General features: G+C 41.6%; 1 protein-coding gene across 1 annotated transcript; it reads right to left on the reverse strand.

Moving 5' to 3' along the window:
• Positions 1–6418: 6418 nt before the first annotated feature.
• LOC116898454 (glutathione S-transferase A6) lies at positions 6419–22258 on the reverse strand. The gene is made up of 6 exons (XM_032899714.1): positions 22149–22258; positions 17792–17843; positions 16791–16923; positions 12400–12541; positions 10091–10222; positions 6419–6806 (listed from the first exon to the last, which is right to left on the reverse strand). Exons 1-6 carry the CDS (start codon positions 22233–22235, stop codon positions 6639–6641), a joined length of 714 nt encoding a protein of 237 aa, XP_032755605.1. The 5' UTR covers positions 22236–22258; the 3' UTR covers positions 6419–6638.
• Positions 22259–24900: the final 2642 nt, after the last annotated feature.

Raw genomic sequence — 24900 nt, forward strand, 5'->3', positions numbered from 1 at the left:
CTGCATTTCTAGATCATGGACTCACAGTTTAATTTTTTTTTTAAAGTCATAGAGCAGCATGTTTTACTTGTTTGTCTTGTAACTGGATATTCTGGGCACTGAACTGGAGGCTCTGTCCAGTGTTCTTTCTGGCCAAGGGGGTGGAAGAAAGTCCAGCAGAAGGCAGGGCAGAGTGAAGCTGATGCTAACAGGGAGGTGTGTGACTGTTAGGGACTGAAGCTCTGATACCAGCAGATTTCTGTTGTCAGTGACGAGGGGCCCCGTTCCAAAGGAAATGAAATAACACTCACTCTCATGATATTTTATCACAAAGTTCTTCATTAGACAGCACTTCCTCCTTCTTACTTTAAGAGGATTCCAAACCTGGGTCGTGATTTGGGGGGAAGTAAGTATGGCTTCCAGAAGCAATAGAAAACGAGACCAAGGGAGATTAACCCATAGGTCTCACCCATGTTCCTCCTTCAAACTCAGTACACAGGAGTGGCTGTCCTCTGCCTAGTCCCCGTAAGAACCGGTCCTTATATTCTGTTTATGGGGGAGTGTTCAAGGCTCAGAGCGACCTACTGACCTACACTCACACACTGAGTGTCAGGTATATGATTGTCCCTGGTTTCAGGTCAGCTCTCCACTCCTCCATGGAGCCCGCCTAGTCTTCTGGAAACCAACTCCTGATTTTTCCAGTCCGAATGCCTGAGCCAAGAACAGGTTGACATAGAAGGGACCCGAGCCAAGTACAGGCTGGTGTAGAAGGGGATGGGCGGACGTCCCATTCATCTTTATTCATTTGTCCCTGTTTATTATTGTTATTTTAAACTTAATCTTGAGACAGGATCTCACTACATAGCCCTGGTGGGCTAGGAATTCGCTACATAGGCCAAGCTATCCTTGAACTTAGAGAGATCCACTTACCTCTGCTTCTCCAATGCTGAGATTAAAGGGATATACTACTACTTCCTATACATTATGGGCCTATATGATGGGAGCAATAGTTAAGGGATTATTTTTCTAATTGGTTATTTTATTTATTTACCTTTTAAATGTTAATCCCCCTCCCAGTTTCCCCTCCAAAACTCCCTATCCCATCCCTTTTCCCCTGCTTCTACGAGGGTGCTCCCTCACCCACCCACCCACTCCTGCCTCAGCTCAAGCATTCCCTTACACTGGGGCACTAAGCCTCCACAGTACCAAGGGGTTCCCTTCCCATTGATGCCAGATAAGACCATCCTCTGCTACATATCCAACTGGAGCCATGGGTACCCCCATGCTACTCTTTGGTTGGTAGTTTAGTCCCTGGGAGCTTTGGGGGGTCTGGTTAGCTGTTACTGTTGTTCTTCCTATAGGGTTGCAAACTCCTTTAACTCTTTCAGTCATTGCCCTAACTTCTCCATTGGGCTTCCCGTGCTCAGTCTGATGGTTGGCAGCGTGCAGCCGCGACTCTTAGGGGACAGCTATACCAGGCTCCTGTCCTGAGTGAGGTAACCCAGTCATAAAAAAACACACATGGTATGGACTCACTGATAAGTGGATATTAGTCAAAAAAAAAAAAACCAAATAAAGAAACAGAAAACATAATACAACTCACAGACCATATGAAACCCAAGAAGAAGTAAAACCAAAGTGTTGATGCTTTGGTTCTACTCAGAAGAAGGAAGAAAATAATCTGGGAAGGAGAGAGAGAGAGAGAGAGAGAGAGAGAGAGAGAGAGAGAGAGAGAGAGAGAGATCTGGAGATCTGGGAGGGAGAAAGGAGGGGGAGGGAAAGGGGGCAGTTCAGATATGTGGAAGAGATGGGGAAGGAGAATAGGGGGTCAGGAATTTGAAAGGAGGTGTGTAGTAGTTGGGGAGGGAGAACTGGGGGTACCCACTAGAAAGTCTCAGATGCCAGGGACCCAAGAGGTTCCTAGAACCCAACAGGGAAGGTCATTGGCTGAAACACTTAACAAAGGGGAGATAAAACCTGTAGAGACCATATCCAGTGGATAGGTACAGTCCTCGGTTGGGGGATGGGGCCACTCAACCATCTCAAAAATATTAATCCAGTTCAGGGATTTTTATGGGAATAGAAAACTAGTACATTTCAGCTGGGGCTTTCTTTGTTGACCAAGAAAGTTGATTGAACTGAGGGCATGCGTCTTTCTGGATAAGATAATAGGCTTGTTTAGAAACCAGTGTGAGCTCTGCCAATTCTAGCTGGGAGTTTGAAGAATTCCATTTCCGAAGATGCGTTCAAAATTCCCAACTCTTAGCACAGAGATCTGTGTGAAGTTGGAGAAGTTAAGGAGGTTCAGATCTCTACATTATTTCTTGAAAACAAAGAGAAATAATTTTTCACTGAAGGACTCATGTTAGTGACAAGAGACCTAACAAGGGTCTCTGCTGCCCAGGACCCGAGCTCGGTAGTAAATGTACTTTTTTTTTTTTTTTTTCCGGAGCTGGGGACCAAACCCAGGGCCTTGTGCTTGCTAGGCAAGCGCTCTACCACTGAGCTAAATCCCCAACCCTCGTAAATCTACTTTTTACTCTTTTATGTCCCCTGTGAGTTGTGAGGGTTCAGAGGGCAAATATTCCAGGGTAAGTACACTGTGTTGCACACAGCATCATTGCTATTTTAAAACTTAGAATAGCAGTGCAAAATATATGAGGCCACACAAGCATATGGTTTTCTTCTTGAGAATGAATACAAAGAAACATTACATAATAGGTGATATTAGATCTATAAATCCTATTTATCAGAGACCCTTTTCAGTTTACATAGAATCAATATTAAAAAAAAAACAACCAATATAAAAAAGAAAACTTGGCCTACCCCAGTAAGCAGACATTAAAACACTAGGTATATAAATTTGGAGTTGGGGGTTGCAGGGAAGAGTCTTTGCAACAACTGATGTGTGTTGCAAAATGAAGCTTCATGGACCAAATTTCAGAGCAATACTGATCTGAGGCACAAGCATATTTAGAAGGTGTAATGGTTGTATATACTTTGCCCAGTGAGTAGCACTATTATAAGGTGTAACCTTATTGGAGTAGTTGTGTCACTATGGGGGTGGGCTTTAAGACTCTCATCCTAGCTGCCTGGAAGCCAGTCTTCTCCTATCAGCCTTCAGATGAAGATGTAGACCTCTCAGCTCCTCCTGCACCATGCCTGCCTGGATGCTGCCATGCTCCTGCCTTGATGATGAACTGAACCTCTGAACCTGTCAGTCCTAATTAAGTGATGTCCGTATAAGAGTTGCCTTAGTCATGGTGTCTGCTCACAGCAGTAAAACCTTAACTAGGACAGAAGGTGCTTCATGACAATAGTTCCCATCACTATACCTATGACCTCCACAATCATGACAACCTTTTATTTTTTCCTTGCCGTGGCCAGCCATGAATTCTCTTCAATAGAGTGGGCCTCAAATGCAGTTGGTTATGCCTATGACATACCATTACTGATGAGTGAGTATACCTTGCCTGGCACATCATATCGGTTGTGTAGCTTGCAGGGTCCACAGCTGGATCAAGCTTGGTGATGCCTTTTGTCCTGCTGGTCTACCTAGCACTTGCCAGCACCATGAAAGCTAGCCAGAAAGGAAAAAGCATCTATCTAGCTTCCACTTTGATTTCTCTATGTTCTACAGTCAAAGCTTGAGGTGTCTTCAGAACTGGTGTCTCGGCATCTAGTTCTAGCGGGCAACAAAGAGCTGTGGCAATAGGATTTATTGCCTTGGGGCCTCAGAATAAAGAAGGAGGTATCCTACTTTTGGCATTGGGAAATTATAATAACATATGGTTTCTGGGGCCAATATAGTTCACCTGCTCAGGGTACCTCCACTTAAACTCCAGCTCTTTAAAATTTTTAGACCATGTATTTTTAATCATTTTACAAAGCAGTCAGTTTCCATATAACTCTGGAATGTTGTGAACTGCTATAGAGAATACGACAGTCTGTACTGAACTTGTGAAAGGGCGTCTCTCTCTTGGACCTGCAGTTCAATAGGCTATTCTGATTGTGTTATAAAAACATTGGCTCATTTAAATATCCACCTCCCAATGAAGGAGGCAGAGCCCAATCAAGGACATGCCATTCCCACAGACTTCAGGGGATGGAAAATGCTCATGCTACATTAGGAGAGAGGTAGCCGGTATTTCCATAAAGCACTGGGCAGAAACATTCCTTCTCAAAATTTCTGGTCGGACTGAACTGAGAACGGGACCCCCGTTGAAGGACTCAGAGAAAGGTCTGGAAGAGCTTGAAGGGGCTCGAAGCCCCATATGAACAACAATGCCAACCAACCAGAGCTTCGAGGGACTAAGCCACTACCCAAAGAATATACATGGACTGACCCTGGGCTCCAACCTCATAGGTAGAAATGAATAGCCTAGTAAGAGCACCAGTGGAAGGGAAAACCCTTGGTCCTGCTAAGACTGAACCCCCAGTGAACGTGATTGTTGTGTGAGGGTGGTAATGGGGGAGGATGGAGAGGGGAACACCCATACAGAGGGGAGGGCGAGGGGTTGGGGGATGTTGGCCTGGAAACAGGGAAAGGGAATAACAATCGAAATGTAAATAAGAAATACTCAAGTTAATAAAAAAATTTTTTTTCTGGTCGGATGTCTTTGAAAATGATAGGAGAATGAATTTTTGAAGAAATTTCCCATGATGCTTTTTATGAGTGGGAAACCAGCAAGAGGAGACTAACAGTATATGGGAAGCTGATGCTCTGTGGTAACATTGTTCCTGTAAGATTGTATCTAAGTTCTACTGACTATGGCTATGATAAAATACCCTGAGGAAAGCAACCTTTAAGAGAGGTGTTTGTTCAGCTCCCAATTCTAGGCTACAGTCCATCACTGTGAGGAAGTCAAACAGGAGCTTGAAGCAGCTGGTCATTCACAGTCAGGAACAGAGACAGGAGGATTGCTCCTATGTTCACTACATTTTCTTAGCTCTTAAACACAGTCCTGAATCCAAACCTAGGGAATAACACACCCACAGTGGTCTGGATCTTCCTGCAACATCGACACAGGCAAGACATGTCTATACATGTCCACTGGCCCTGGCCAGCCTGATTTAGACAATCTCTAAAGGGACTGAGATTCCGTTCTCTGGTGAATCTAGATTGTGTTGAGTTGATGTTAAAACTAACCATTGTGGTTGGAGAAATGGCTCCGTATTTAAGAGCATTTGTTCTTGGAGAGGATCTGGGTTCAGTTCCCAGTATCCACATGGTAGCTCACAGGCATCTATAGCTCTAAATCTAGGTGATCTGATACCCTCTTCTGGCCTCTGAGTACTAGGAGCACACACAGTACATAAACATACATGTAGGTTTAACACCCACACACATAAGGTCAAAGTAAATAAATTATAAACAAACATACAAATAAAACCAAACTCTAACCATCTTAGATCACTAAATAAAACTGAAGGACTTCTGGGAAGACGCTAATAAAAACTAGACTTTTTATTATTAAAAATAAAGTAGTGTAGTGGTGCACAAGTTTAATCCCATCACTTGAGAAGCAGGGGTAGGTAGATCTCTGTGAGTTCCAGGTCAGCCTGGTCTATATGACATCCAGGGCTACACAGAAAGAAAGACCCCATCTCAAAAAAACATAACAACAAAATAAAGTTTTCTTGGCCAGGTAATATGTTGCACACCTTTAATGCTAGCACTCTAGAGGCAGAGATATGTTGAGGTACATTGTGTGAAGGGGTCTATATATATTCAACTGTTTCTTCTGTACTTCCAGAGAGCTAAATGCTGGCAGGATCTTGTTATTGTTATTTCTGTGGCCCATCACTAGTCTCATATTTTGTAAGTATTCATCTTTCCTACCTAGCCTAGAAGCAATATAGAATTGTATGCGACAGCCAATAGCTGAGCAGGAAGTGGAGGACAGAATGTGTATGTGTGAGAGAAGGGGGGGGCTGGGAGAAATGAGACCTGGAAGACGATACAGCAGATGCTGGGTGAACAGAGACCAAAGCGGAGCTGAGAGGTAGAGTTGGCCACGTACAGGCGTAGTGCCAGATTTAGTCAGGTTAAGCTAGATAGCTGGCTAGGAGACTGCCATAGCTAAAAGGCCTAAGCTTTAAAATATTAAAAAGCTCTGTGGCATTATTTATACCGCTGGCAGGTTGAAGAAGGTCTCACTGTAGAATTAGGCAGCTCTCTGTGAGTTTAAGGTCATTCTAGTCTAGACAGAAAGTTCCAGAACTGGAAAGATTACAGAATGAGATCCTGTCTCAAAAGAAATGAACAAATAAACAAACAAAACCCAAACTAAAAATGTTTATAAGAAGGAAAATTGTTATTTGGGGCACTAGTACATAAGTACAGCCATAATTCTGTATGCTTAAGAACATTAGGCGAAATTTCTAAACTTGCTTTTTCAATAGTTGAGATAACAGATGTTATAGGACTATAAAAACATATACTCCATATTTTTTACTAAATTTTTTTATTACAGGAAAGCATTACATCAGGCAATTAGAAAACCAACTCCACAGCATATCCATGATAACATAGTTTTCATTAAACCATATCATAGAAGCCCCTTATTTCATTAATATGCTCAAGTGAGAAAGCTCATTCTTGTCTCACAATGCTCAGGGTCAGCAGGTAGGTGTAATACTTGTTCCATGTCACATCATTAAAACTTGAAAATCTTCCTTGTTTTTTGTATACTTTTCTCATCAACAGGAGGCTGCCTTTGGCTGCCAGGCTGCAGAAACTTCTTTATGGTGGGCATGTCACTGATTCGGGTTTCAGAGCCTGCAGTTAAAAAAAAAAAAAAAAAAAAAAAAAAAGAACCCACAGCCTTGTGGAGGAACCCAAGGACAAAGGCAGCGTTCATCACAGCCTAGGATACCTGAGTTTCTCCACCATCTGGAGTGTGACAGTTACAGATAGGCATCTAGTGACAAAGAAAATAAGATGAAGAGGTAGAAAACAGCTCACTAGCACTTTATCTGAAGTTTATTTTTTAAGGCTTTACTAAGTTATAATCATCCTTATCCTCTCCCTTACATCTTAACCTAGTAGGTTCATGACTCTAGTAGAATGCAAGGAAGTAGAAAGTCTGTCATCAACTCAGAGGAGTACAAGGAAATGGAGCTGGAACTAAGTATAGGAAATATTGAATGGATAGTACCAATAAAATACAAAATATACTGTGTCATACGATAGGATAATTTCACAGGAGAAATTAAAGAAAGCAAACTAATACTTGGGGACTGAAGAATTCTGACTTGAATGAAGAATGTCATAAAAGATATCAGGAAGGAAATTGGTACATTTCTAGAATCAAAGGAAAATGAAAGCACAACTTAAGAGAACATTTGTGATATCGCCAAGCTTGTTTTAAGAGGAAAGATATTGAAACTAGTGCTTACATTAAAAAGTCACATAAATAACCTAATGATGCACCCCCAATGTCTTAAAAAAACAAAACAACAAGAGCAAGTCAATGTCAAAAGCAGTAGGAGACAAAAATATCAGAGAGAAGTGAATGAAATACAACTAAGAGAACGATAAATACATAGGCTTGGGATTGAGGTCAGTAGGTAGTGCTTATATAGCATGTACAAAGCTCCGGGTTCAATCCCCAACACTGAATACATGGACTACATGAGGACATAGCTGTAATTCAAGTACTTTGGAGGTAGGGGTAAGAGGATTGAAGGTTGAAAGTCATCTCTAGCTATACAGCGAGTTTGAGGCCAGTTGGAAATATTTAAAATCCTGTCCGCAAACAATAAAACCAACAAACAATCCGTAGACTCAACAAGTAAAGAGATGGTTTAGAAAAATGAATGCAATTGAAAAATTCTAACAAATCTAACCAAAAGAAAAGAAGACCCAGCCCTGGGATGGCCCCCAAACTCTCAGACTCTGTGGAAGAGCTCCCGTGCTGCCGGCACCCAGAGTTTCCACAAGGGCCAGTACGCTGAGACAGTACTCCCGCTACTGAATTCTACCAAGCCTTTAGAGATGACTGAACACTAATGCTTTCCAAACTGAATCAAGAAATAGAAATAAGAAACCTTACCACACTGATCCTATAAATTTAGTTAGTATCACACTTCTGTAATAGTTACTCTTCTTTGATGGATGTGATAACACACCACCATCAAGGACAACTTATAGAGGAAATGGTTTATTTTGGCTTATAGTTCCAAGAGGACAATAGTCTATCATGGTGTGAAGCATGAGCCACATGGCAGGCATGGTGGCAGAAACAGGAGTCTGAGAGCTTACATCTTGAACCTCAAGCATGAAGCAGAGGGAGCAAACCAGATGTGAGGGAGATTGTAAACGCCCCCAAGACCATTCCCCAATGATACACTTTCAACAGGAAGGCCACACCTCTTTAGCCTCCCCAAAGAGTGTCACCAACTGGGAACCAATTGTTCAGATATCTGAGCCTATGGGAGACATTCTCACTTAACCATTATGCCTGTAGTGAAACCAGATAAGGACAACACCAAAAACCAAATAAGCAAATGAATAAAGAAACAAATCATAATTCCTAAAGTGCAATTTCTTAATAAACACAGACACAGAAATTGTCAGTAAAAGTTGTACAACAAAGAATTTGGTGCAATGCCTCATGGCATTTTTGCTGAAACAGCCTACCAAGATGCCAGACAGCAAGTCTTAGGCTGACTAAGAGTCTGGAATGGGTTCACAGAAGGTGTTTGTAAAGTGTATGAAGAATCTCTGAAGGGAATGAATCCCAACTGCCCCTCCACACACAGTATATCAATCAGTTGTTTGATTTTATTGGTAACCTGGCAGATCTTAGCTGTCTTCTTTACTAAGTTGACATGGAGACATACCAGTCTCATAGCAGAGACCAGAGCAAAGACAGTATCTATGGGTCCTCCATTGGCAGGCCCAACAGACTGGGAAGTCGCTGAGCTGGAGGCATTAGGGGGCTGATGGAGAGGTGTGGATAGAATAGGTGCTAATGTGCTGTGTGATAATAATCCTGTTTCTACCTTGTTAACCTACCTAAAATCAAATATATGACATAAAATGTGAACTTTTTTGAATCTGAAGCTCCCATTGTCCTTTTGCTTCTCTTTCTTCCTTCCTTCCTTCCTTCCTTCCTTCCTTCCTTTCTTCCTTCCTTCCTTCCTTCCTTTTTTATTTAAGCATTTTTTGTGATAATTTAAAATAGAAAATGTTCTTTGGCACTTAAAGGCTCCAATCCTTGAAATGATTCACATTTTATAGAATTCCAGTGTGCTAAGCCTTTGGATGGGGTGGGCGTGGGGGATGACAAGGTTAGTGATGTCCTGCAGGAAAGTTTCAGTGGAAGAAAAAAAAAAGTTCTGCAATTGTGTTTTTCAAATATGTCAATTACAAATCTCATTTGCAAACACATTAGGATCATATACTATGTTTCATTCTGGAGATGCAAAGTCGGTTCAACACATACAAATCAAATAGTACAAAACATAATACAACAGTGTGGTATAGACACACATTGGAATTTTATTCATATATAAAGGATGAAATGATGACAATTGTGGGAGAATGAATGAAACTGGAGATCACTGTGTTAAGCAAACTAACTAGACTGAGGAAGACAAAGGTACGTTTCACTCACACATTAAAGCTTCCATGTGTCATATATAATCAACTTTTACACTGAGATAAAAACATTTCAAGACGTGTGTGTGTGTGTGTGTGTGTGTGTGTGTGTGTGTGTGTGTGTGTGTGTGTAGCTATACAGAGAGAAGCCAATGTTTGACAGCCAAAGGTAGGAGATCAGATGAAAAGAGACCAGCTCTCATGGACTCAGTGCAAGGACAAAGTTACACCTAGGAAGTTGAGCATCCCAAGGAGCAACAGAAATGTCAATGGAATAAGAGGATTGGGGCTGAAACGGGAAGGGAGAGGCTGGGTCCTTCTAGAGTAGCATCCACCTTAAGTTTCGCTACAGAACAAGATTATTGGAAAGCCCTAGGACAAGTACCTAGAACTTCATGTTTGAGGCCTAGGGATGAGTATGCAGACCTGAAGAAGACTGGAGATCAAACGCTACCAGCCCAAGCCCAATATGAAATTCCTAATGGGAAATGTGAGCCAGCTCACCTGCAGTAGAGGAAAGTTGGCTAAAATGTTGGTATCCAGTTCTTCCATGTTGTAGATCATTTCAACCAGGTGAATGTCAGCCTTGCTTAGCTTGTTCCCAACGAGGTAGTCCTGTCCATGACTCTCAAACACCTGGAGAATTCAAGGGAACACATACTAAACACACAGAGCTGTAGAGGGATTTTAATCCAGCAATATGGCTACTCAGGCAAGGGATCATATCCAAAGACCTCCCAGGACTATATCATCAGCCAGAATGCAGACATGCCCTGGATTACAGAATGATCTGACTGTAATACAGACATGCTCTTAGCACACACCTTTAATCCCAAACAATGTAGGTAAGGGTAGTTCGTAAAAGGAAGCAGCAATGTTTGAAAGTGACATCTAATTGAGGGCCAGACAAAATGATGAATCAGAGAAAGGTTTGACAGAATGAGTCAAAGATAGGATACACCCAACTCTCACTAGGACAGGAAAAAGAAGTGACTTAAGAGAGCAGTGCAAAAAAAAATCACACATGATATGCACTCACTGATAAGTGGATATTAGCCCTAAAGCTGGGAATACCCAAGATACAATTCACAAACCACATGAAGCTCAAGAAGGAAGACTAAAGTATGTATGCTCCTTAGAAGGGGGAACAAAAATACTCACAGGAATATGGAAATAAAGTATGGAGCAAAAAACTGAAGGAAAAGGGGTGGGGATTTAGCTCAGTGGTAGAGCGCTTGCCTAGCATGCGCAAGGCCCTGGGTTCGGTCCCCAGCTCAGAAAAAAAAAAAAAAAAAAAAAAACTGAAGGAAAGGCCATCCAGAGATTGTCCCACCTAGGGAATCCATCCCATATACAGACACCAAACCCAGACAATATTGCAGATGCCAAGAAATGCATGCTGACAGAAGCCTGATATAGCTGTCTCCTGAGAGGCTCTTCCAGAGCCTGACAAAAGAGAGGTGGATGCTTGCAGCTAACCATTGAAGTGAGAACAGGGTTCCCAGTTGAGGAGTTAGAAGTAGCTAAGGGGGTTTGCAACCCCATAAGAACAATATCAACCAACCAGACCACCCCTCAGAGCTCTCAGGGAATAAACTATCATCCCAAGATTACAGAAGGATGGACCTGTGGCTCCAGCTTCCTATGTAGCAGAGGATGGCCTTGTTGGGCATCAGTGGGAAGAGAGACCCTTGGTCCTGTGGGAAGGCTCGAGGGCCCAGTGTAGGGAAATGTTAGGGTGGGTGGGAGGGGTGGATGGATGGTAAACATATTGAGAGAGAGTAGAACAGAGAGAGAGAGAGAGAGAGAGAGAGAGAGAGAGAGAGAGAGGAGGCAGTTTTACCAGGACAGGTTGCAAGGTTGCAAGTAAAGACAGAGCAAGCCAGAGAATGAGAAGGAGCCAGAAGATTACAACAGATTTACAGAGGACAAAGAGGACAAGCAGAGCAATTCAGTCAGAAGCACAGAGAATCCAGTTTGAATCAGTCACCTTGGTGGGGAGGTTTGAGCCAGTCAGCCAGAGTTAAGAATAGAAAGGGTGAGCTTATTCAGCAGTAATCCTCCAAGGTAACAATTACGTCTGGTGAATAAAAGTTACTTTTACACAGAGCCAGGCTGAGGCCCCCGCTTCTTTCTGTTGAGATTTTAAGTCTCAGCACTGTCTTATGCATAGATTGGGGTTTGGGGGAAATTAGTAAATTAACAGGAGACTCGGAAGAATGTCGCCAATGCTCTTATGAGAGGATCTCGAGGGATCTTTAACTGGTTAGACACTGCTAGAAGGTGGCAAGTCATGAAAAGGAATCAGGCCTTCGACCATTAACTACATCTGCTACCACTTTGATCTCCTTTCCAGTCTCCAGAATTGTTAAAAATTAACATCTGTTGCACAACTCTCAAAGTCCGTGACATTTCACAAATAGTTAAGCACACTCTAGTACTAAGATATGCCTGATAGGGGTTCTCAACCTGTTGGTCACAACCCCTTTGGGGTGTCTGCATATCAGATATTCCCAATTATGATTTATAACAGTAGAAAAGTTGTAGTTATAAAGTAGCAACGAAATAAATGTATGGTTGGTCACCACAACATGAGGAGCTGTATTAAAGGGTTGCAGCATTAGGAAGGTTGAGAGCCACTGCTCTACACTCTTTTTCCAAGAGCGCCTGATAGGCCATCCCCTTTAAAGCCTGCTGTTTAGTATCCCAGGCTGTCTTCCTGTCTTAGCCTCCTGAGTCCTGGGATTACAGGTATATGTCACCACACCCACACTAATATCAACACTCTTAAAGTCCAAACAGCTTCCACCAACCTTTTCAAAGGCAGGAAAGTAACGGTTTGTCGCTTTCTCTTTCATCAGGGCGATATTTGCTTCTTTGACCCCAGGTGGGTCATACGGGTAGAGAATAAACATCTCATTCAAATCTGCCAACCCTTCCGAATACATATCGATACTGAAAGACAGTAACAACATAACTGTCAGATGCAGTGTGTCTGACAGTTCTTAATTTGAAAACCTTCGAGAATATTAGTAGACACCAGCCCTACCTCTTCCTGCTCCTTCCTCCAGTGAGGGCCTGGTATGTAATATGATTTCTATACTTACATACATACTTACATATTAACATTGGTTTCTTTGAGAAATCTACAAGGAACACATATATCTAACACTTTTGTTGTCCATGTGGCCAAATACAGATAGGAGTATTTTGGGGAGCGGTCCAGAGTCATTGTCAGGACAGAACTTTGTAGAACTAACATGTGTGCCACTGATACCACAGATAGGATTACCTCTTCTACTTTGGCTTGTGCTAAGAACAAACGGGGGGTGGGTATCAGCATTAAAAGCTGTTGAACGCTCACGAATTCCTGGAACAACTTAGATGCTTCTCTGTCCTGCTGCACAGCATAAACACATTTCTCTTAATGTCACAAATTTCAGTGATTTTACAGTTTCAAGATTTGCATGTGTCTTTTATTCATTTTATTGTCTGTAAAGGGTAACATGGGTCCAGGATAATATATCCAGGACTAGTTTCATCCCTAAGTATGGGGATACCCTGTGACTCTAGTGTAGGGTCTTGTGTGTCTGTTGGAAAGCAGTTGCTACGCATGCATTCCCTTGTGGGCTCTCAACTCCACTGCATTGCATGCTGTGTCTGGTTTTATACCAGCCTCAGACTAGTTTGGGTGCCATCGCTGTGTGGGACATTTCTAAGTCAGGTGTACTATAATACCTCCAACTTTGTTCTTTGTCGGGGGGCATTGATTCACATAATGCATCTTTTAATTGGCAAATTTAACCCATTCACATTCCAGGTTGTGAATGGTCATGAAACAGACATGCCCAATGTCTATTCATCTTTTCCTACTCGTGCTGCGTGTTCTTTTATCTCCTTCCACTTTTGTTTGCCCGTGTTTTAATGGCTTTCTAAGGAGACTCAGGTTGATTCCCTCCTCTTCCTCCTTTTTGGCTTTGGTCCATGTTTGCCCTGTACACTCACCTCTGCTTTCCAGGTGGAAGGTATCAATACCATGGCTTCCAATTTAAGACCTCCTAAACATGTGCACTGGGACCAAACCACTGGGGACCAACTCCTTTAGTTGTGTTTCATTCAGTTAGTCTAGAGTGTTCTGCGGCAGGTGACTTGACATGGCTTTCTTGTTTCCATGCTCTTTCATGCCGGACACGTTGTAATATGTGTAATACTGTCATATGATGCAATACTGTCATATTAGGTAATACAGTCATATTAGGTAATACTGTCAGTCTATATATGATATAATGCTGTTATATGACATAATACCAGCCATATGACATAATACTGTCAATGTGCCTCAGAGGTTAGTTCTGTTGAATTTATCCAGATCTTTTGAGCTTCACAGGATGAGAATTTTTCCTTCACCTTTGTTAAGCTGTGGAAAGGCATCGACAAATTGTCGCACTCACAGGTTTCTTTACTCCTTCCTGCCTCAACCCAGAACACTGATAGTGTGAAGGTTTACTCACTTAATCGTGTCCCATATGTATGGTGTTCAGTTTCAAAATCTGACTGGGAACTGGAAAGACAGTTCAGCAGTTAACAGCACTGGCTGCTCTTCCAGAGGACCTGGGTTTGATTCAAGTACCCACTTGGAAGCTCACAACTATATAATCTCAAGGGATCTGACATCTTTTTTAGCCTCTTGGGCCATGTGCACATCTGGTACACAGATAGACATGCAGGGAAAACACCCATACACATAAAAATAAATAATATTCTAAACTTCCTATTGTGATGCACTGAGGTCCTTGCCTATGCCTCTACGATTCTGTCAGGGCTCTCAACTATAGTTTTCAGTTACTACAATTTCTTAGTGCCAAGATTTCTGATCAGTTGTGTTTACAAGTCTCTCTTTATTTCTAAATGTCATCTAAATTATAAATTCTTTCTAAATCTGAGGCTTGGATTTTCTCTTTGTTTTGTGGATTTTTTTTGTTGCTGCTGCTGCTGCTGTTGTTGTTTTGAGACAGGATTTCTCTGCATAGCCTTGGTTATCCTGGAACTCGATTTGTAGACCAAACTGGCCTTGAACTCAGAGATCTGCCTGCCCCTGCCTCCTAAGTGCTGGAATTAAAGCCTTGTGCCACCAGGCATTGTGGATTGCATTTTCCTTTTGATAAATCTCATTAAAATTATTCTTTGAAATTCTTAGTCTTGTTGGTTCCCTTTTATTGGGAGTTTCTCTGGTGGCATTTTGTTTTTAATCTTGTTTCTACATGCTTCTAGTATCCCCATGTGGATATTGGTACACTCCTTCCACTTTTATGTAAGAGTGGCTTCCATAAACAAAGACTTTCTGCTGGTATCTTAAGTGATGGCTGGATCGACGGCATTGGTTTTTAAATGTTTAGTGGGTACTTCAGAGGTCAGGTATGCTGCCTAAATATTTCCGGCGATACAGGTGCTGCTTCTTAAATTTTATTCTGGCTTATATAGAGAGAAGTATGCAAGATGCTTCTAGTCAGCATTTTGCTGATTTCTCTAGCAGTTTGAATATTATAAGAGCTGCTATGTGCATTTCTGTACAAGAACAGAGGAGGGCATAATTTTGTTTCTCTAGGATAGACACCAGATTGTATCAATGATGAGTCATTGATATTTGATACTGGATTTGACTGTTTGGGGAATTGCTAATATGTCATACTTTAATTTTTGGAGTGTTATGTATGTGCATACAGGTGTATATTGGGTATATGTGCATGTGGATGCCAGAAGTCAATGCCACCTTAAAGAGACAGACTCTAATAAACTTGGAGCTCAAATGTTTCTGCTAGACTGTCTTCAAGTACCTAGAATCCCTGGATCTCTACCTCTGAGAGCTGGGGTTACTACTGCACCCAGCTTTCACATGGATGGTGGATGTCACACTCTAATCTGTATGATTGGAAAGAAAGTACTTTACTACTGAACTATCTCCCCTCCCAGAGTTTACGAAGTTTCAAAGTTTCAATGAAGCAGCTCTACCAAAATTGGGAGGCAACAGGCCAACCCTGGTAGCCCTGACTCAATCTGGCTGCTTTGTTTCTACATGACATAAACCAGGTGACCCTAGAATCTTAGGCACCTAGGTTCTACTAACCATTGCATTGGGCTAATGTACATAAATAGTAGTTTAATTTCCTCATCCTGAGCGTGGTCATTTATGGAAATTAAAAGTTGGCAGATGAAATCCTTCTACCACCACTCCTCCATTCCTAGACATTTCATCTTTGAGCATCCAGTATCTGAGAGCCTGAACATCTGGAAAAAAGTTCCACTTTTCTCCCCAGTTCAAAGCTGATAAGGATTATTAAACCTCTGTCCATGTGTTGTGTGTAAGAACATCAATATCTCTGGCTATCATCCCAGTCACCAGGATTCCCCCAAAGTCACTCATGGCTCATTTCTATAGCATTGAATCCAGTGTGAAGACCAAGGCAGGCCTGGTGGTCATGGCTGTTGTGGACTGCTGTTTGTATTTTGATGCTAATTCTGCTCCCTCAAGAGGGGTGCCCCCACAAGAAGTATAAGATCACTACTCAGGTGATTTCCGGTGAAATCTTAATTGGTCACATAATGGCGAGAGCCTGTGACTGGGTAGTAGAAGGTCAAGGCAGGGCTGGAAGTTTTAGAGACAGAGAGATGGAGGAAAAGGAAGACAAGATGGAGGGTGGAGGGAGAGGTGGATGGAGGAAGAAGAGGCAGAAGATGGAGCAGACCCACACAGCCTGAACGAGCCATAAATATCTAGGTATTTCATAGCTGGGCAGTAGAGTAGTGTGAAGCATATTTGTGTAATCTAGTCGTGCAGCTTGTAAATACATTAACTGAGTTGTGTGTTCTTTGCACAGGTATATTGGGGTTGGAGATTTACCAACATAAATCTGGCTGGTATAAAAATAAGTCTCTAGTGTTTTTCTTCAATGGGGCTGGAGGGAGCTGAGTGAGACCAGAGTGGTTGTTGGTGTTCTGTAGATCAAGAACCAGGGCAGAGAGCCACTTGGAGCTAGCTGTGGGGGGCTGGACGAGGCTGCCATTGCCAGTACCTAGCCAGAGAAAATGTGGGCTACTTTTAAAATTACACGATACAAATGACCCCTCCCATAGATGTGATTATTCACTGAAGGACTTAAATCCTTCCCATGATAACCACTGATAGAGAAACAGAAGTATACTGTACAGGGCTCTCTCCTTCATGTCCTTTCCATAGAGATTGTATTTGCTGGAAAAATAGTTCATAATGGCTCTGGTCTGCACCAGCTTCATCCCATCAACCTCCACCATGGGCACTTGCTGGAACATCAGAACTCCATCTTTTGAAAGAAGAGAAAAAAATTATAGGTCATATGTATAGGACGAAAAGTGCTCAGATGACTACAGATCCAATAGGATATAAGATTATTGCCTGGTAACTTTTGTAATTAAATACAGTTGTTTTATTTTAAACGCTTCCCATAGTTCTCCTCACCCCCTAGTCCTCAGTCATTAGCTTGCTAACACATTTCTGTCTTTATTCCCCATCCAGATTCATGTAAGGGAATTTCTTCATGTTGTCTTCTGTTCATAGCCATATTTAGGAAATTGGAAGAAAACAGAACAAGGTGACCAACTGATATCATGGTTGGTCTAGAGAAGAATTTCTATCTAGGGCTGTGTCTTCTTCTAATTAGAGTACCAGAGAGTAGGTGCAAGGAAGGCTTGAGTCCCTAGCCCTATAGCTGGTATTGTTCCTTTCTTTACTTCTCCACACTCTAGTGAGCTTTCAATACTTTAGGACCATTGCGCAATAGATCCTTAAGTGCTGCCAGGAATCACCTGGCCAAGCCACCAGACTGAAGAACTTCACAGGAGTGCTGGGTTTGTTTTTCCTCTTTCACCTTATGCAGTGGGCGAGTGGTGTGGGATCCTAAGCTGTCTCTAGCTCAAGAAAACTGTAGAAAGTACATGAAAACTAGGGGAAGACAAGAGATGTTTTATTAGCAAATACTCAGCAGCCTGGCCCTTTTGACCTTAAGAGAGTCTCAAGTTTGCTTAAAGAACCCTTCTTCTTTATAGGTTAACTACTCTATGCCTCTCTGGCATCCCCATGAACCACAATACGCACACACGCATGCACCTGACCCAGGGTTTAGCTCTTCTGGAAGATAACCCCACCAGGGATCTTCAGATAATTGGGCTTACCACTTCTTAACTTCTCCAAGTCTTCATTAGTGTGTATAAACTTCTCTTCATACTAGAAAGTAGAAACAGCAAAGGAGCTGTTAATTTTTCTTTAGCATGGTAGGTTTCTTAATTTGAATATATTCTCTTTGATACATGGTGTGAAGTAATACTTTGAAGTTTGGTAATATTTGCAACAACCTGCTTACTGCTGTTGGAAATTTTTATCTGACCTGTCAAGAAGAGAGCACAACTTACAGCATAGAGCTGCTCATCCTAAAGGTATTCTCCTTCCTACCTTCTTCCCCACCAAGAACTTGGGCAAATACACAATTAGGGAAGGATTTCACATAAAAGGAAAACTTGCAGTGTTCTGATTGTGAAGCTCTAAGATCTCAGGAGAGTCCTCACCTTCCAGAGAGATCATTGGGTCTGCAGTACAAGATATTACATGGAACAAAATGTCTCTGTTCTAGCTAGCTTTAGTTGTTACCTTGACACACCCCGTAGTTACCTCAACTAGGAGATCTCCTTGGTCAGATTGACCCAAGGACATGTTTGTGAGGAACCTTCTTCATTGTTAATTGATGTAGGAGGGTCCAGCCCACCCTGGGTGGTGTTATCCTTACACACCTGGGCCTAGACTACAAAAGGAAGTGAGCTAAGGAAGCCAGGAAAGCAAGCCAGTAAGCAGCATTGCTCCATGGTCTCTGCCAGAGTTCCCATCTCAGCTTCCTTCAATGATTAGCTTTAACATACAAGCTAAATAAACTCTTTACTTCCAAAACAAGTTTGGGGCAGAGTTTTACTTTTAAATATAAGTTTCAAATGATGTAGATAACATGAGTCCTGGTGTCATATAGCAGGGACAAACTCTTCTTAGCTAGAATTTCCTCTTCTGGAATATATGGAAATTCATGGTAGAATTCTCAGATGAAAGAAAGGTTATAGTTATATGTACACACAGTTCATATATGTATAAATTATGTGTGAGAGTGTTTTACCAGAATGTATGTCTGTGTGCTCTTGCATATCTGGTGTTTTCAGAGGCCAAAGGGGGACATTAGATTCTCTAGAATTTAAGATATTTAGAAAATTGTGAAATAGCTATAAACCACCATGTGGATGTTAGAAATCAGACATGGATCCTCTGGAAGAGCAGTTCTTCACAACTGGATAATCTCTCCAGCCCCTATTCAGTGTTTTAGCATAGAAACAGGAAGCAAACCATACTTTTACTATGTGGCTTCTGCTTAGTTTATAATTTACATCACTGCTGCGGTTGACATGAGTCATGGATGTCATATAGCAGAATATCAACTCTTCTTAGCTAGAATTTCCTCCCCTGAAATATATGGAACTTTATGGTAGAACTCTGTTTAAAGAAAGTTTCATAGTTCTAACAGAAAAGTAAGAACAAACTTTTATGATCTTGTGTGGTTGGTTCCATGTTTCCACAAAATATTTAACCAAGGTTGACAAGATGACTTACCTGTTAAAGGCATTTGCTGACATTTTGGACAACCTGAGTTTGATCCTCATAGCACATAAAGTAGCAGATACAACAAACTCCCATAAGTTATCCTCCTGCTTTTACCTGTGCATTTACAGCACATGTATATTCATACACATAAAAACACATTCACAAAATATAATTGTAAAAAAGGTATTAGACAAAAATTTAGGGTTCTGATGATTGTGAATGTTCACTGGAATGCTTTAATATTTACCTGACCTTTGAAATCCTTGCTAACTCTCTCTCAATATTTGAATCTATGTGTACAATTATATTGATCTATGTTTTGCTTTACTATGAGAAATAATTCATGAATCAATTCAAAACACAGAAATATTCAGAGGTGTGTGTGTGTGTGTGTGTGTGTGTGTGTGTGTGTGTGTGTGTGTGTGTGAAAACAGGTGAATACTGGTGACCATCTACTCTGCCCTTTATCTGCCTCTAGAGATTAAAGCTTATCCTGAGAGAAATCACTTTGGTAAGGTAGGCAGCCCCAAACAGGGCTGTCAGAAAATGGTCTGATGCTCCAAGCAGTTGACAGTATTTGCTACAGAGGAGACAATAAGTTTAGCCAGACATGGTAGCACTTGCCTATGCAGTGGCAGCATTCTGGAACTGAGGCAGGAAGATGACAAGTTCATGGCCAGCCTGGGATACATAGCAACACTAGTATAAAAACCCTCTCTTCATGAGCTAGAGAAATGACTCAGTGGTTAAGAGGATTGGCTGGATGTTCCTGGTCTAATTTATAGCACAGACTTGATGGTTCACAACTATCTTTAACACTGGTTCCAGTGGATCTGATGCTGTCTTCTGCCCTTCATAGGCACAAGGCATGCTTGTGGTTCAGACATACATGCAAGCAAAACATCCATGCAAATAAAGGCATTTGCTGGCATTTTGGACAACCTGAGTTTGATCCTCATAGCACATAAAGTAGTAGAATACAACAAACTCCCATACTAACTCAAATTAGTTTTTATGACATTTATCAAGCACACACCACAATACCCAAGTGAGCACTTCCTCAAATAAATCATGTATTTTTCAAAATGTAGAGTACAGGATGTGGCACACATAAAATTGGACAATAAGTAAATAATTCTAGTTGCAAAGGCTGTGCTGAGTTATTTGAACTCTAAGTAATTATAGAAATATTTTCATTCCTGGCATGCTTTGTAGAATGCTTGGTTGTAGATACACTGTCACATTGCATTAGACCATAGAGACAGTGAGGTGATGATTGTCACCAATTAGCTAAGTATCCATTCAGAAAACACATAGGGAATGAGGAGTTATTGGAAGAGGGTCACCAAGGCTGGATGGGGTTGGTGAGTCTGATGGCTATGGTAGGGATGATGGGATGCATGGGCATGTCATGATCAGTCTTGGGGTACAAAGACCAAGAAGGTCTGAGCAAGGGTCTGAGGGCTCAGTTCCCTCTCGAGTCTCCCTCAAAGGTGGTCAAGAGGAAGCTTTGATTCTGTCCATTGCTTCTACACTACACTTCTGTTTAGAACTCATTCCTTCAGGGGTTAAATCATAAGGCATCTGCATGATGGGAAAACATACTCTTCATAGAAAAGACACGAAGTGGATTGTGCTCATTTGTATCTGGGTACTGCTTTCTTTGAACCTGCAAAGGGTCAAGCTCAAGTTCCATGCATGCCAAGAGCAAGTGTGAAGTACAATCCTCAGGGACCGGTAAACAGCATCATAAGGCTGAGAGAACCCTTCCAGTCTCCCTCATAGGATACTGCCTTGCCCCTTAACCATTTTTCCCCAGCTTCTATCTAAGGGCAAAAATCTCTCAAGTCTGTCTAATTATCAAATATTGAGTATTTTGTCTCTAAATATTTCACTGTGTTCTCCATATCATAAGAACATTTTTAGAGGAGAAACTTCCAACTAATACCTTATCACATTTAAAACAATAAGAATTCATTAGTGCTATGAAATACTCAATACTTATATTTCTACTTCTAATATAAATGCAATGAATTATTTTTTCTTTTAAATTTTGTTTTAAATTTTAATGTAGAAAACATAAATATAAGAAAGCCATACACAAAAATTAATCAGACACAAAGACTATACATCCCAGTGAACTTAATAGTTGGAGTTATTTTTCATACTGTAAATCTCCATCCAAATATGGTGCACATATTGTGACTAGTGTCTCAAAGCTGTGTTGTCTGTGATGTATGAAGAAGATATTTTCAACCACTTATTATGATATCTATTCACGTGCATCTTTAAAAATGGTCATTTTAATTTAATGCATGAAATGACAAGGGTCACACTGTATGAGATTTGCAATCTTCCTGCCTAAATTCCTGGGATAATGAGTGTTATAGTTAGGGATTTACTGCTGTGAACAGACACCATGACCAAGACAACTCTCATAAAGGACCACATTTAATTGAAGCTGGCTTACAGGTTCATAGGTTCAGTCCATTATCAAGGCAGGAGCATGGCAGCATCGAGGCAGGCATGATACAGGAAGAGCTGAGAGTTTTATATCTTGTTAAAAAAAATAGGAGAAGACTGGCTCCCATGTGGTTAGGAGGAGGGTCTTATTGCTCAACCCCACAATAACACACTTCCTCCAACAAGGCCACACCTACTCCAATGAAGCCACACCTACTCCAATGAATGAGGCCACACTTACTCCAACAAGGCTACACCCCCAATAGTGCCACTTCCTTGGTCAAGCATATTCAAACCACCATGATAAGCTGCCTTAAGAAGCCCAAAACAGAATGCAATTGTTTAGAAGACTCTAAATAGGAAACAGCTCCTGGTGGATGTGAAGAAAGCATTTGACACTGTCAGTTTTAGATGAATCACCTCAAAACTTACCTCTACTCCAGCTGCAGCCAATAGCCACCGCACAGACTCCATTCTACCCCGGGCCTCATCATAATGAAATAAAGGCTTCTCTGCCATGGATGTTGCTCCTTAGATTCACTAAGTATAAATGAATGAATGAATGACAGTATGAATGAATGAACAGAAACTAAATGTACTTTAGGATTATAGATTATGGTTAATAATATAATACCCCAGAAGAACTATCTACATCTGTCCTTGGCAAGGCTGCTTGGAATCCCAGTCGGATCTTCTTGATCCAGATTCTCACCCTCTAAGGACCCCCATCCTGAAATTGTACCAAACCACTCCCACAACCCTAATGGCCCTGTCTTTGAGGACATAAACTGAACAGCCTAGCTCCTACAGTGGCAGATGACTAAGTACCTGCTAAACCTTGAAAACTTGAGACACTACTGACAGGAGGAAGGCACCAGAGCCTTCCTTGTCTCTCCTTGAAGCGCTCTGGCTCCTGTTTTTGCTTTGTTCAAGAGGCTCTAACTCAGCTTCAAGTTGCCTATAGTGTGAGAGCCTGCTGGCAGAAGTAGAACAGTACCTGGTGGTGGTGGGGGACATTGAAGAAGACACAGAGACAGAGATAATTTGGGGATGACTGTCAGTAAATACTGCAGCTCCAAATTTAATGAGTACAACCTTTTTATACTCCACAGTGATGTGGCAATCGAAACCACCAGCTATCAGAAACAATTGCTGAAATTTACACAGGATATTCATTCTTATCCAGAGCCCTCCTTGTTCCTTCATCCAAGGTCAAAAGAACATTCGGCTCCTTGTTTTGAGCTTCAAGTGTACTTCCTCCTAATGCTCCATGCATCAGCAGTCCAGAAAATCTGGCTGTCTGCAAAACAACCTGCTAGGCCAGCAGATCCTGACTTGCCCTGTCCCTGCCTAGCAGGCAAACTTCTACTCTGCTTCAGAAGCAGTCAAATGGCTCCTGACATCTCCCTCCTTTTTATTCTATACAAGCCAAAGCTGTCTCAGCTTTGGCGCAGAAAGACTGTGCCTTTCTTAGGTGTGTCTACAAGACATGTGGACCTTACCCGTCATCAGTACTTGAAGTGTAGCATTTATGCCCTGTCTTAGGCTGATTCACCTATGAGAGAATCTTTGACTACAAGCCTCCTCAGTGGGGGAATGTAACCCATTAGGTTACAGTCTTGAGCCACATACAATGGAAATCTCCACGGATGTTCAAAAAGGAACAGAAAGCACACGTAACCACATGTGATAACAGGAATAATTCTATAACCATTAGAGCAACCAAGGCAAGTACCGAAAAGGCCAAATGAATAAACAAAGACCAGGACGGCATGGTCTTTCTTAATTGCTCTAACCATTCAGAGCTAGCCTTTGTAGCATTGAATTGTAGGGGCTTGGTATCCTTTAGATGCAAAATTTCTAGATGCGATTGAATTAAGTCCAAGGAAACATCAGCATCATGCCAGATTCCTTTAAGATGCAAATGTACCTGGTCCCAATTTTGTAGACTTTCTTCATAGATTTTCAGGGTAATATAAATCCACTGATATTCTACATGACATTCTAAAGGTGATCTCACCTTCAGTCATTGAACTCCTAAATACTTTACTACTTCATATAATGCATTTAACTTTTGTTCTAGCTTACTATCTATATCGTCCTGTGTTCCCAAGGCGAAGGTAACATTCTTAGGCAAATCACTAACAAAATTAGCAGTTTGAACAGATTGAGACAAGGGTATGGCTGTTGTTGTAGACGTGGCTATAATAAATATTATATCAAAAAACCCCAGCAATAATTAATCCCATCATTCTCTTAGGCCTACTCAAAGCTATTTTCAAATCTCTTCCAACACTTGCAAGGCTCTTTTTGCATATCAAGGTCCTGAAACATTAACTGAAAGCATAACGAATGAAGGTTGATGAAAGGCTGTAACAGAAGTTTCTTGCACAATGTCAGATATGCAATTGGTCAAATTTTAGTCATAGTAAGTAACATCAAATCTGGACCCATTCATAGTGATGTTAATTTTCCCTACCAACAGAGCATATGGTGGGGCAACTCAGGCAAGTAATCTGAACCTAGGGCTCCATCTCTGTCGAGTAGCTGTGTTGGTTGGCTTAATCTCTCCCAGGACCATGGCAAGCTTCTAGAGAAGAGTCTGTTGGATGAAATACAGTGTCTGACTATCAATCCTGCTGATAGACCTCTTTCCCACACATTGGTGTCTCCTTGTATTCCATCCTGATCCCAGATCTGTCAACAATATATCTGCCTGAGCTGAACACATTCTACCAGTACAGCTTGTTAGTATAGCATATTCTCCACAGAATGGACTTATTGTTATCTCGGGTCTCCTTTTCACACGACAAAAATGACTGGGGTTTGGAGGAAAGTTGTGCGACACTAGAGAATGTGTCTCTATTTGGCAGCCTAATGCATACCATTTGTTCTCCCCCTGACAGGGTACATTTGACTACCTTGAGACATCCTGGTGAGATCCCATTCTTAACAAAGCAAACTGGCAACCCTATGCCATGACCAGTATACTCGAATCTTCCTTTTTCTTTTGCTATTTGTCCCATAGATGGCATTCCCAGCACACATGTATCGTTCAATTTCACCATGATCTCAGGACTTCCCAGATGGAACTTATTTAAGATCAGGGGGCCATGAACATAGGTTCAATATAGGTCTTCTTGAGCTGACATCAGGAAATGGCTCATCAACATCGGGGTGCTAG

Source organism: Rattus rattus, chromosome 4 (genome assembly GCF_011064425.1).
Source record: "Rattus rattus isolate New Zealand chromosome 4, Rrattus_CSIRO_v1, whole genome shotgun sequence".
Classification (NCBI taxonomy): domain Eukaryota; kingdom Metazoa; phylum Chordata; class Mammalia; order Rodentia; family Muridae; genus Rattus; species Rattus rattus.

What these genes read in the sequence shown, in the direction of transcription:
- LOC116898454 (XM_032899714.1), bottom strand. Translation starts at nt 22,235, where the DNA reads ATGGCAGAGAAGCCTTTATTTCATTATGATGAGGCCCGGGGTAGAATG. An exon ending in CTTGGAGAAGTTAAGAAGTG is followed by an intron (nt 16,924 to 17,791) that starts GTAAGCCCAATT and finishes TTCTTTCAAAAG; the next exon opens with ATGGAGTTCTGATGTTCCAG. An exon ending in GACATGAAGGAGAGAGCCCT is followed by an intron (nt 12,542 to 16,790) that starts GTACAGTATACT and finishes ACTGTCTTTCAG; the next exon opens with TATCGATATGTATTCGGAAG.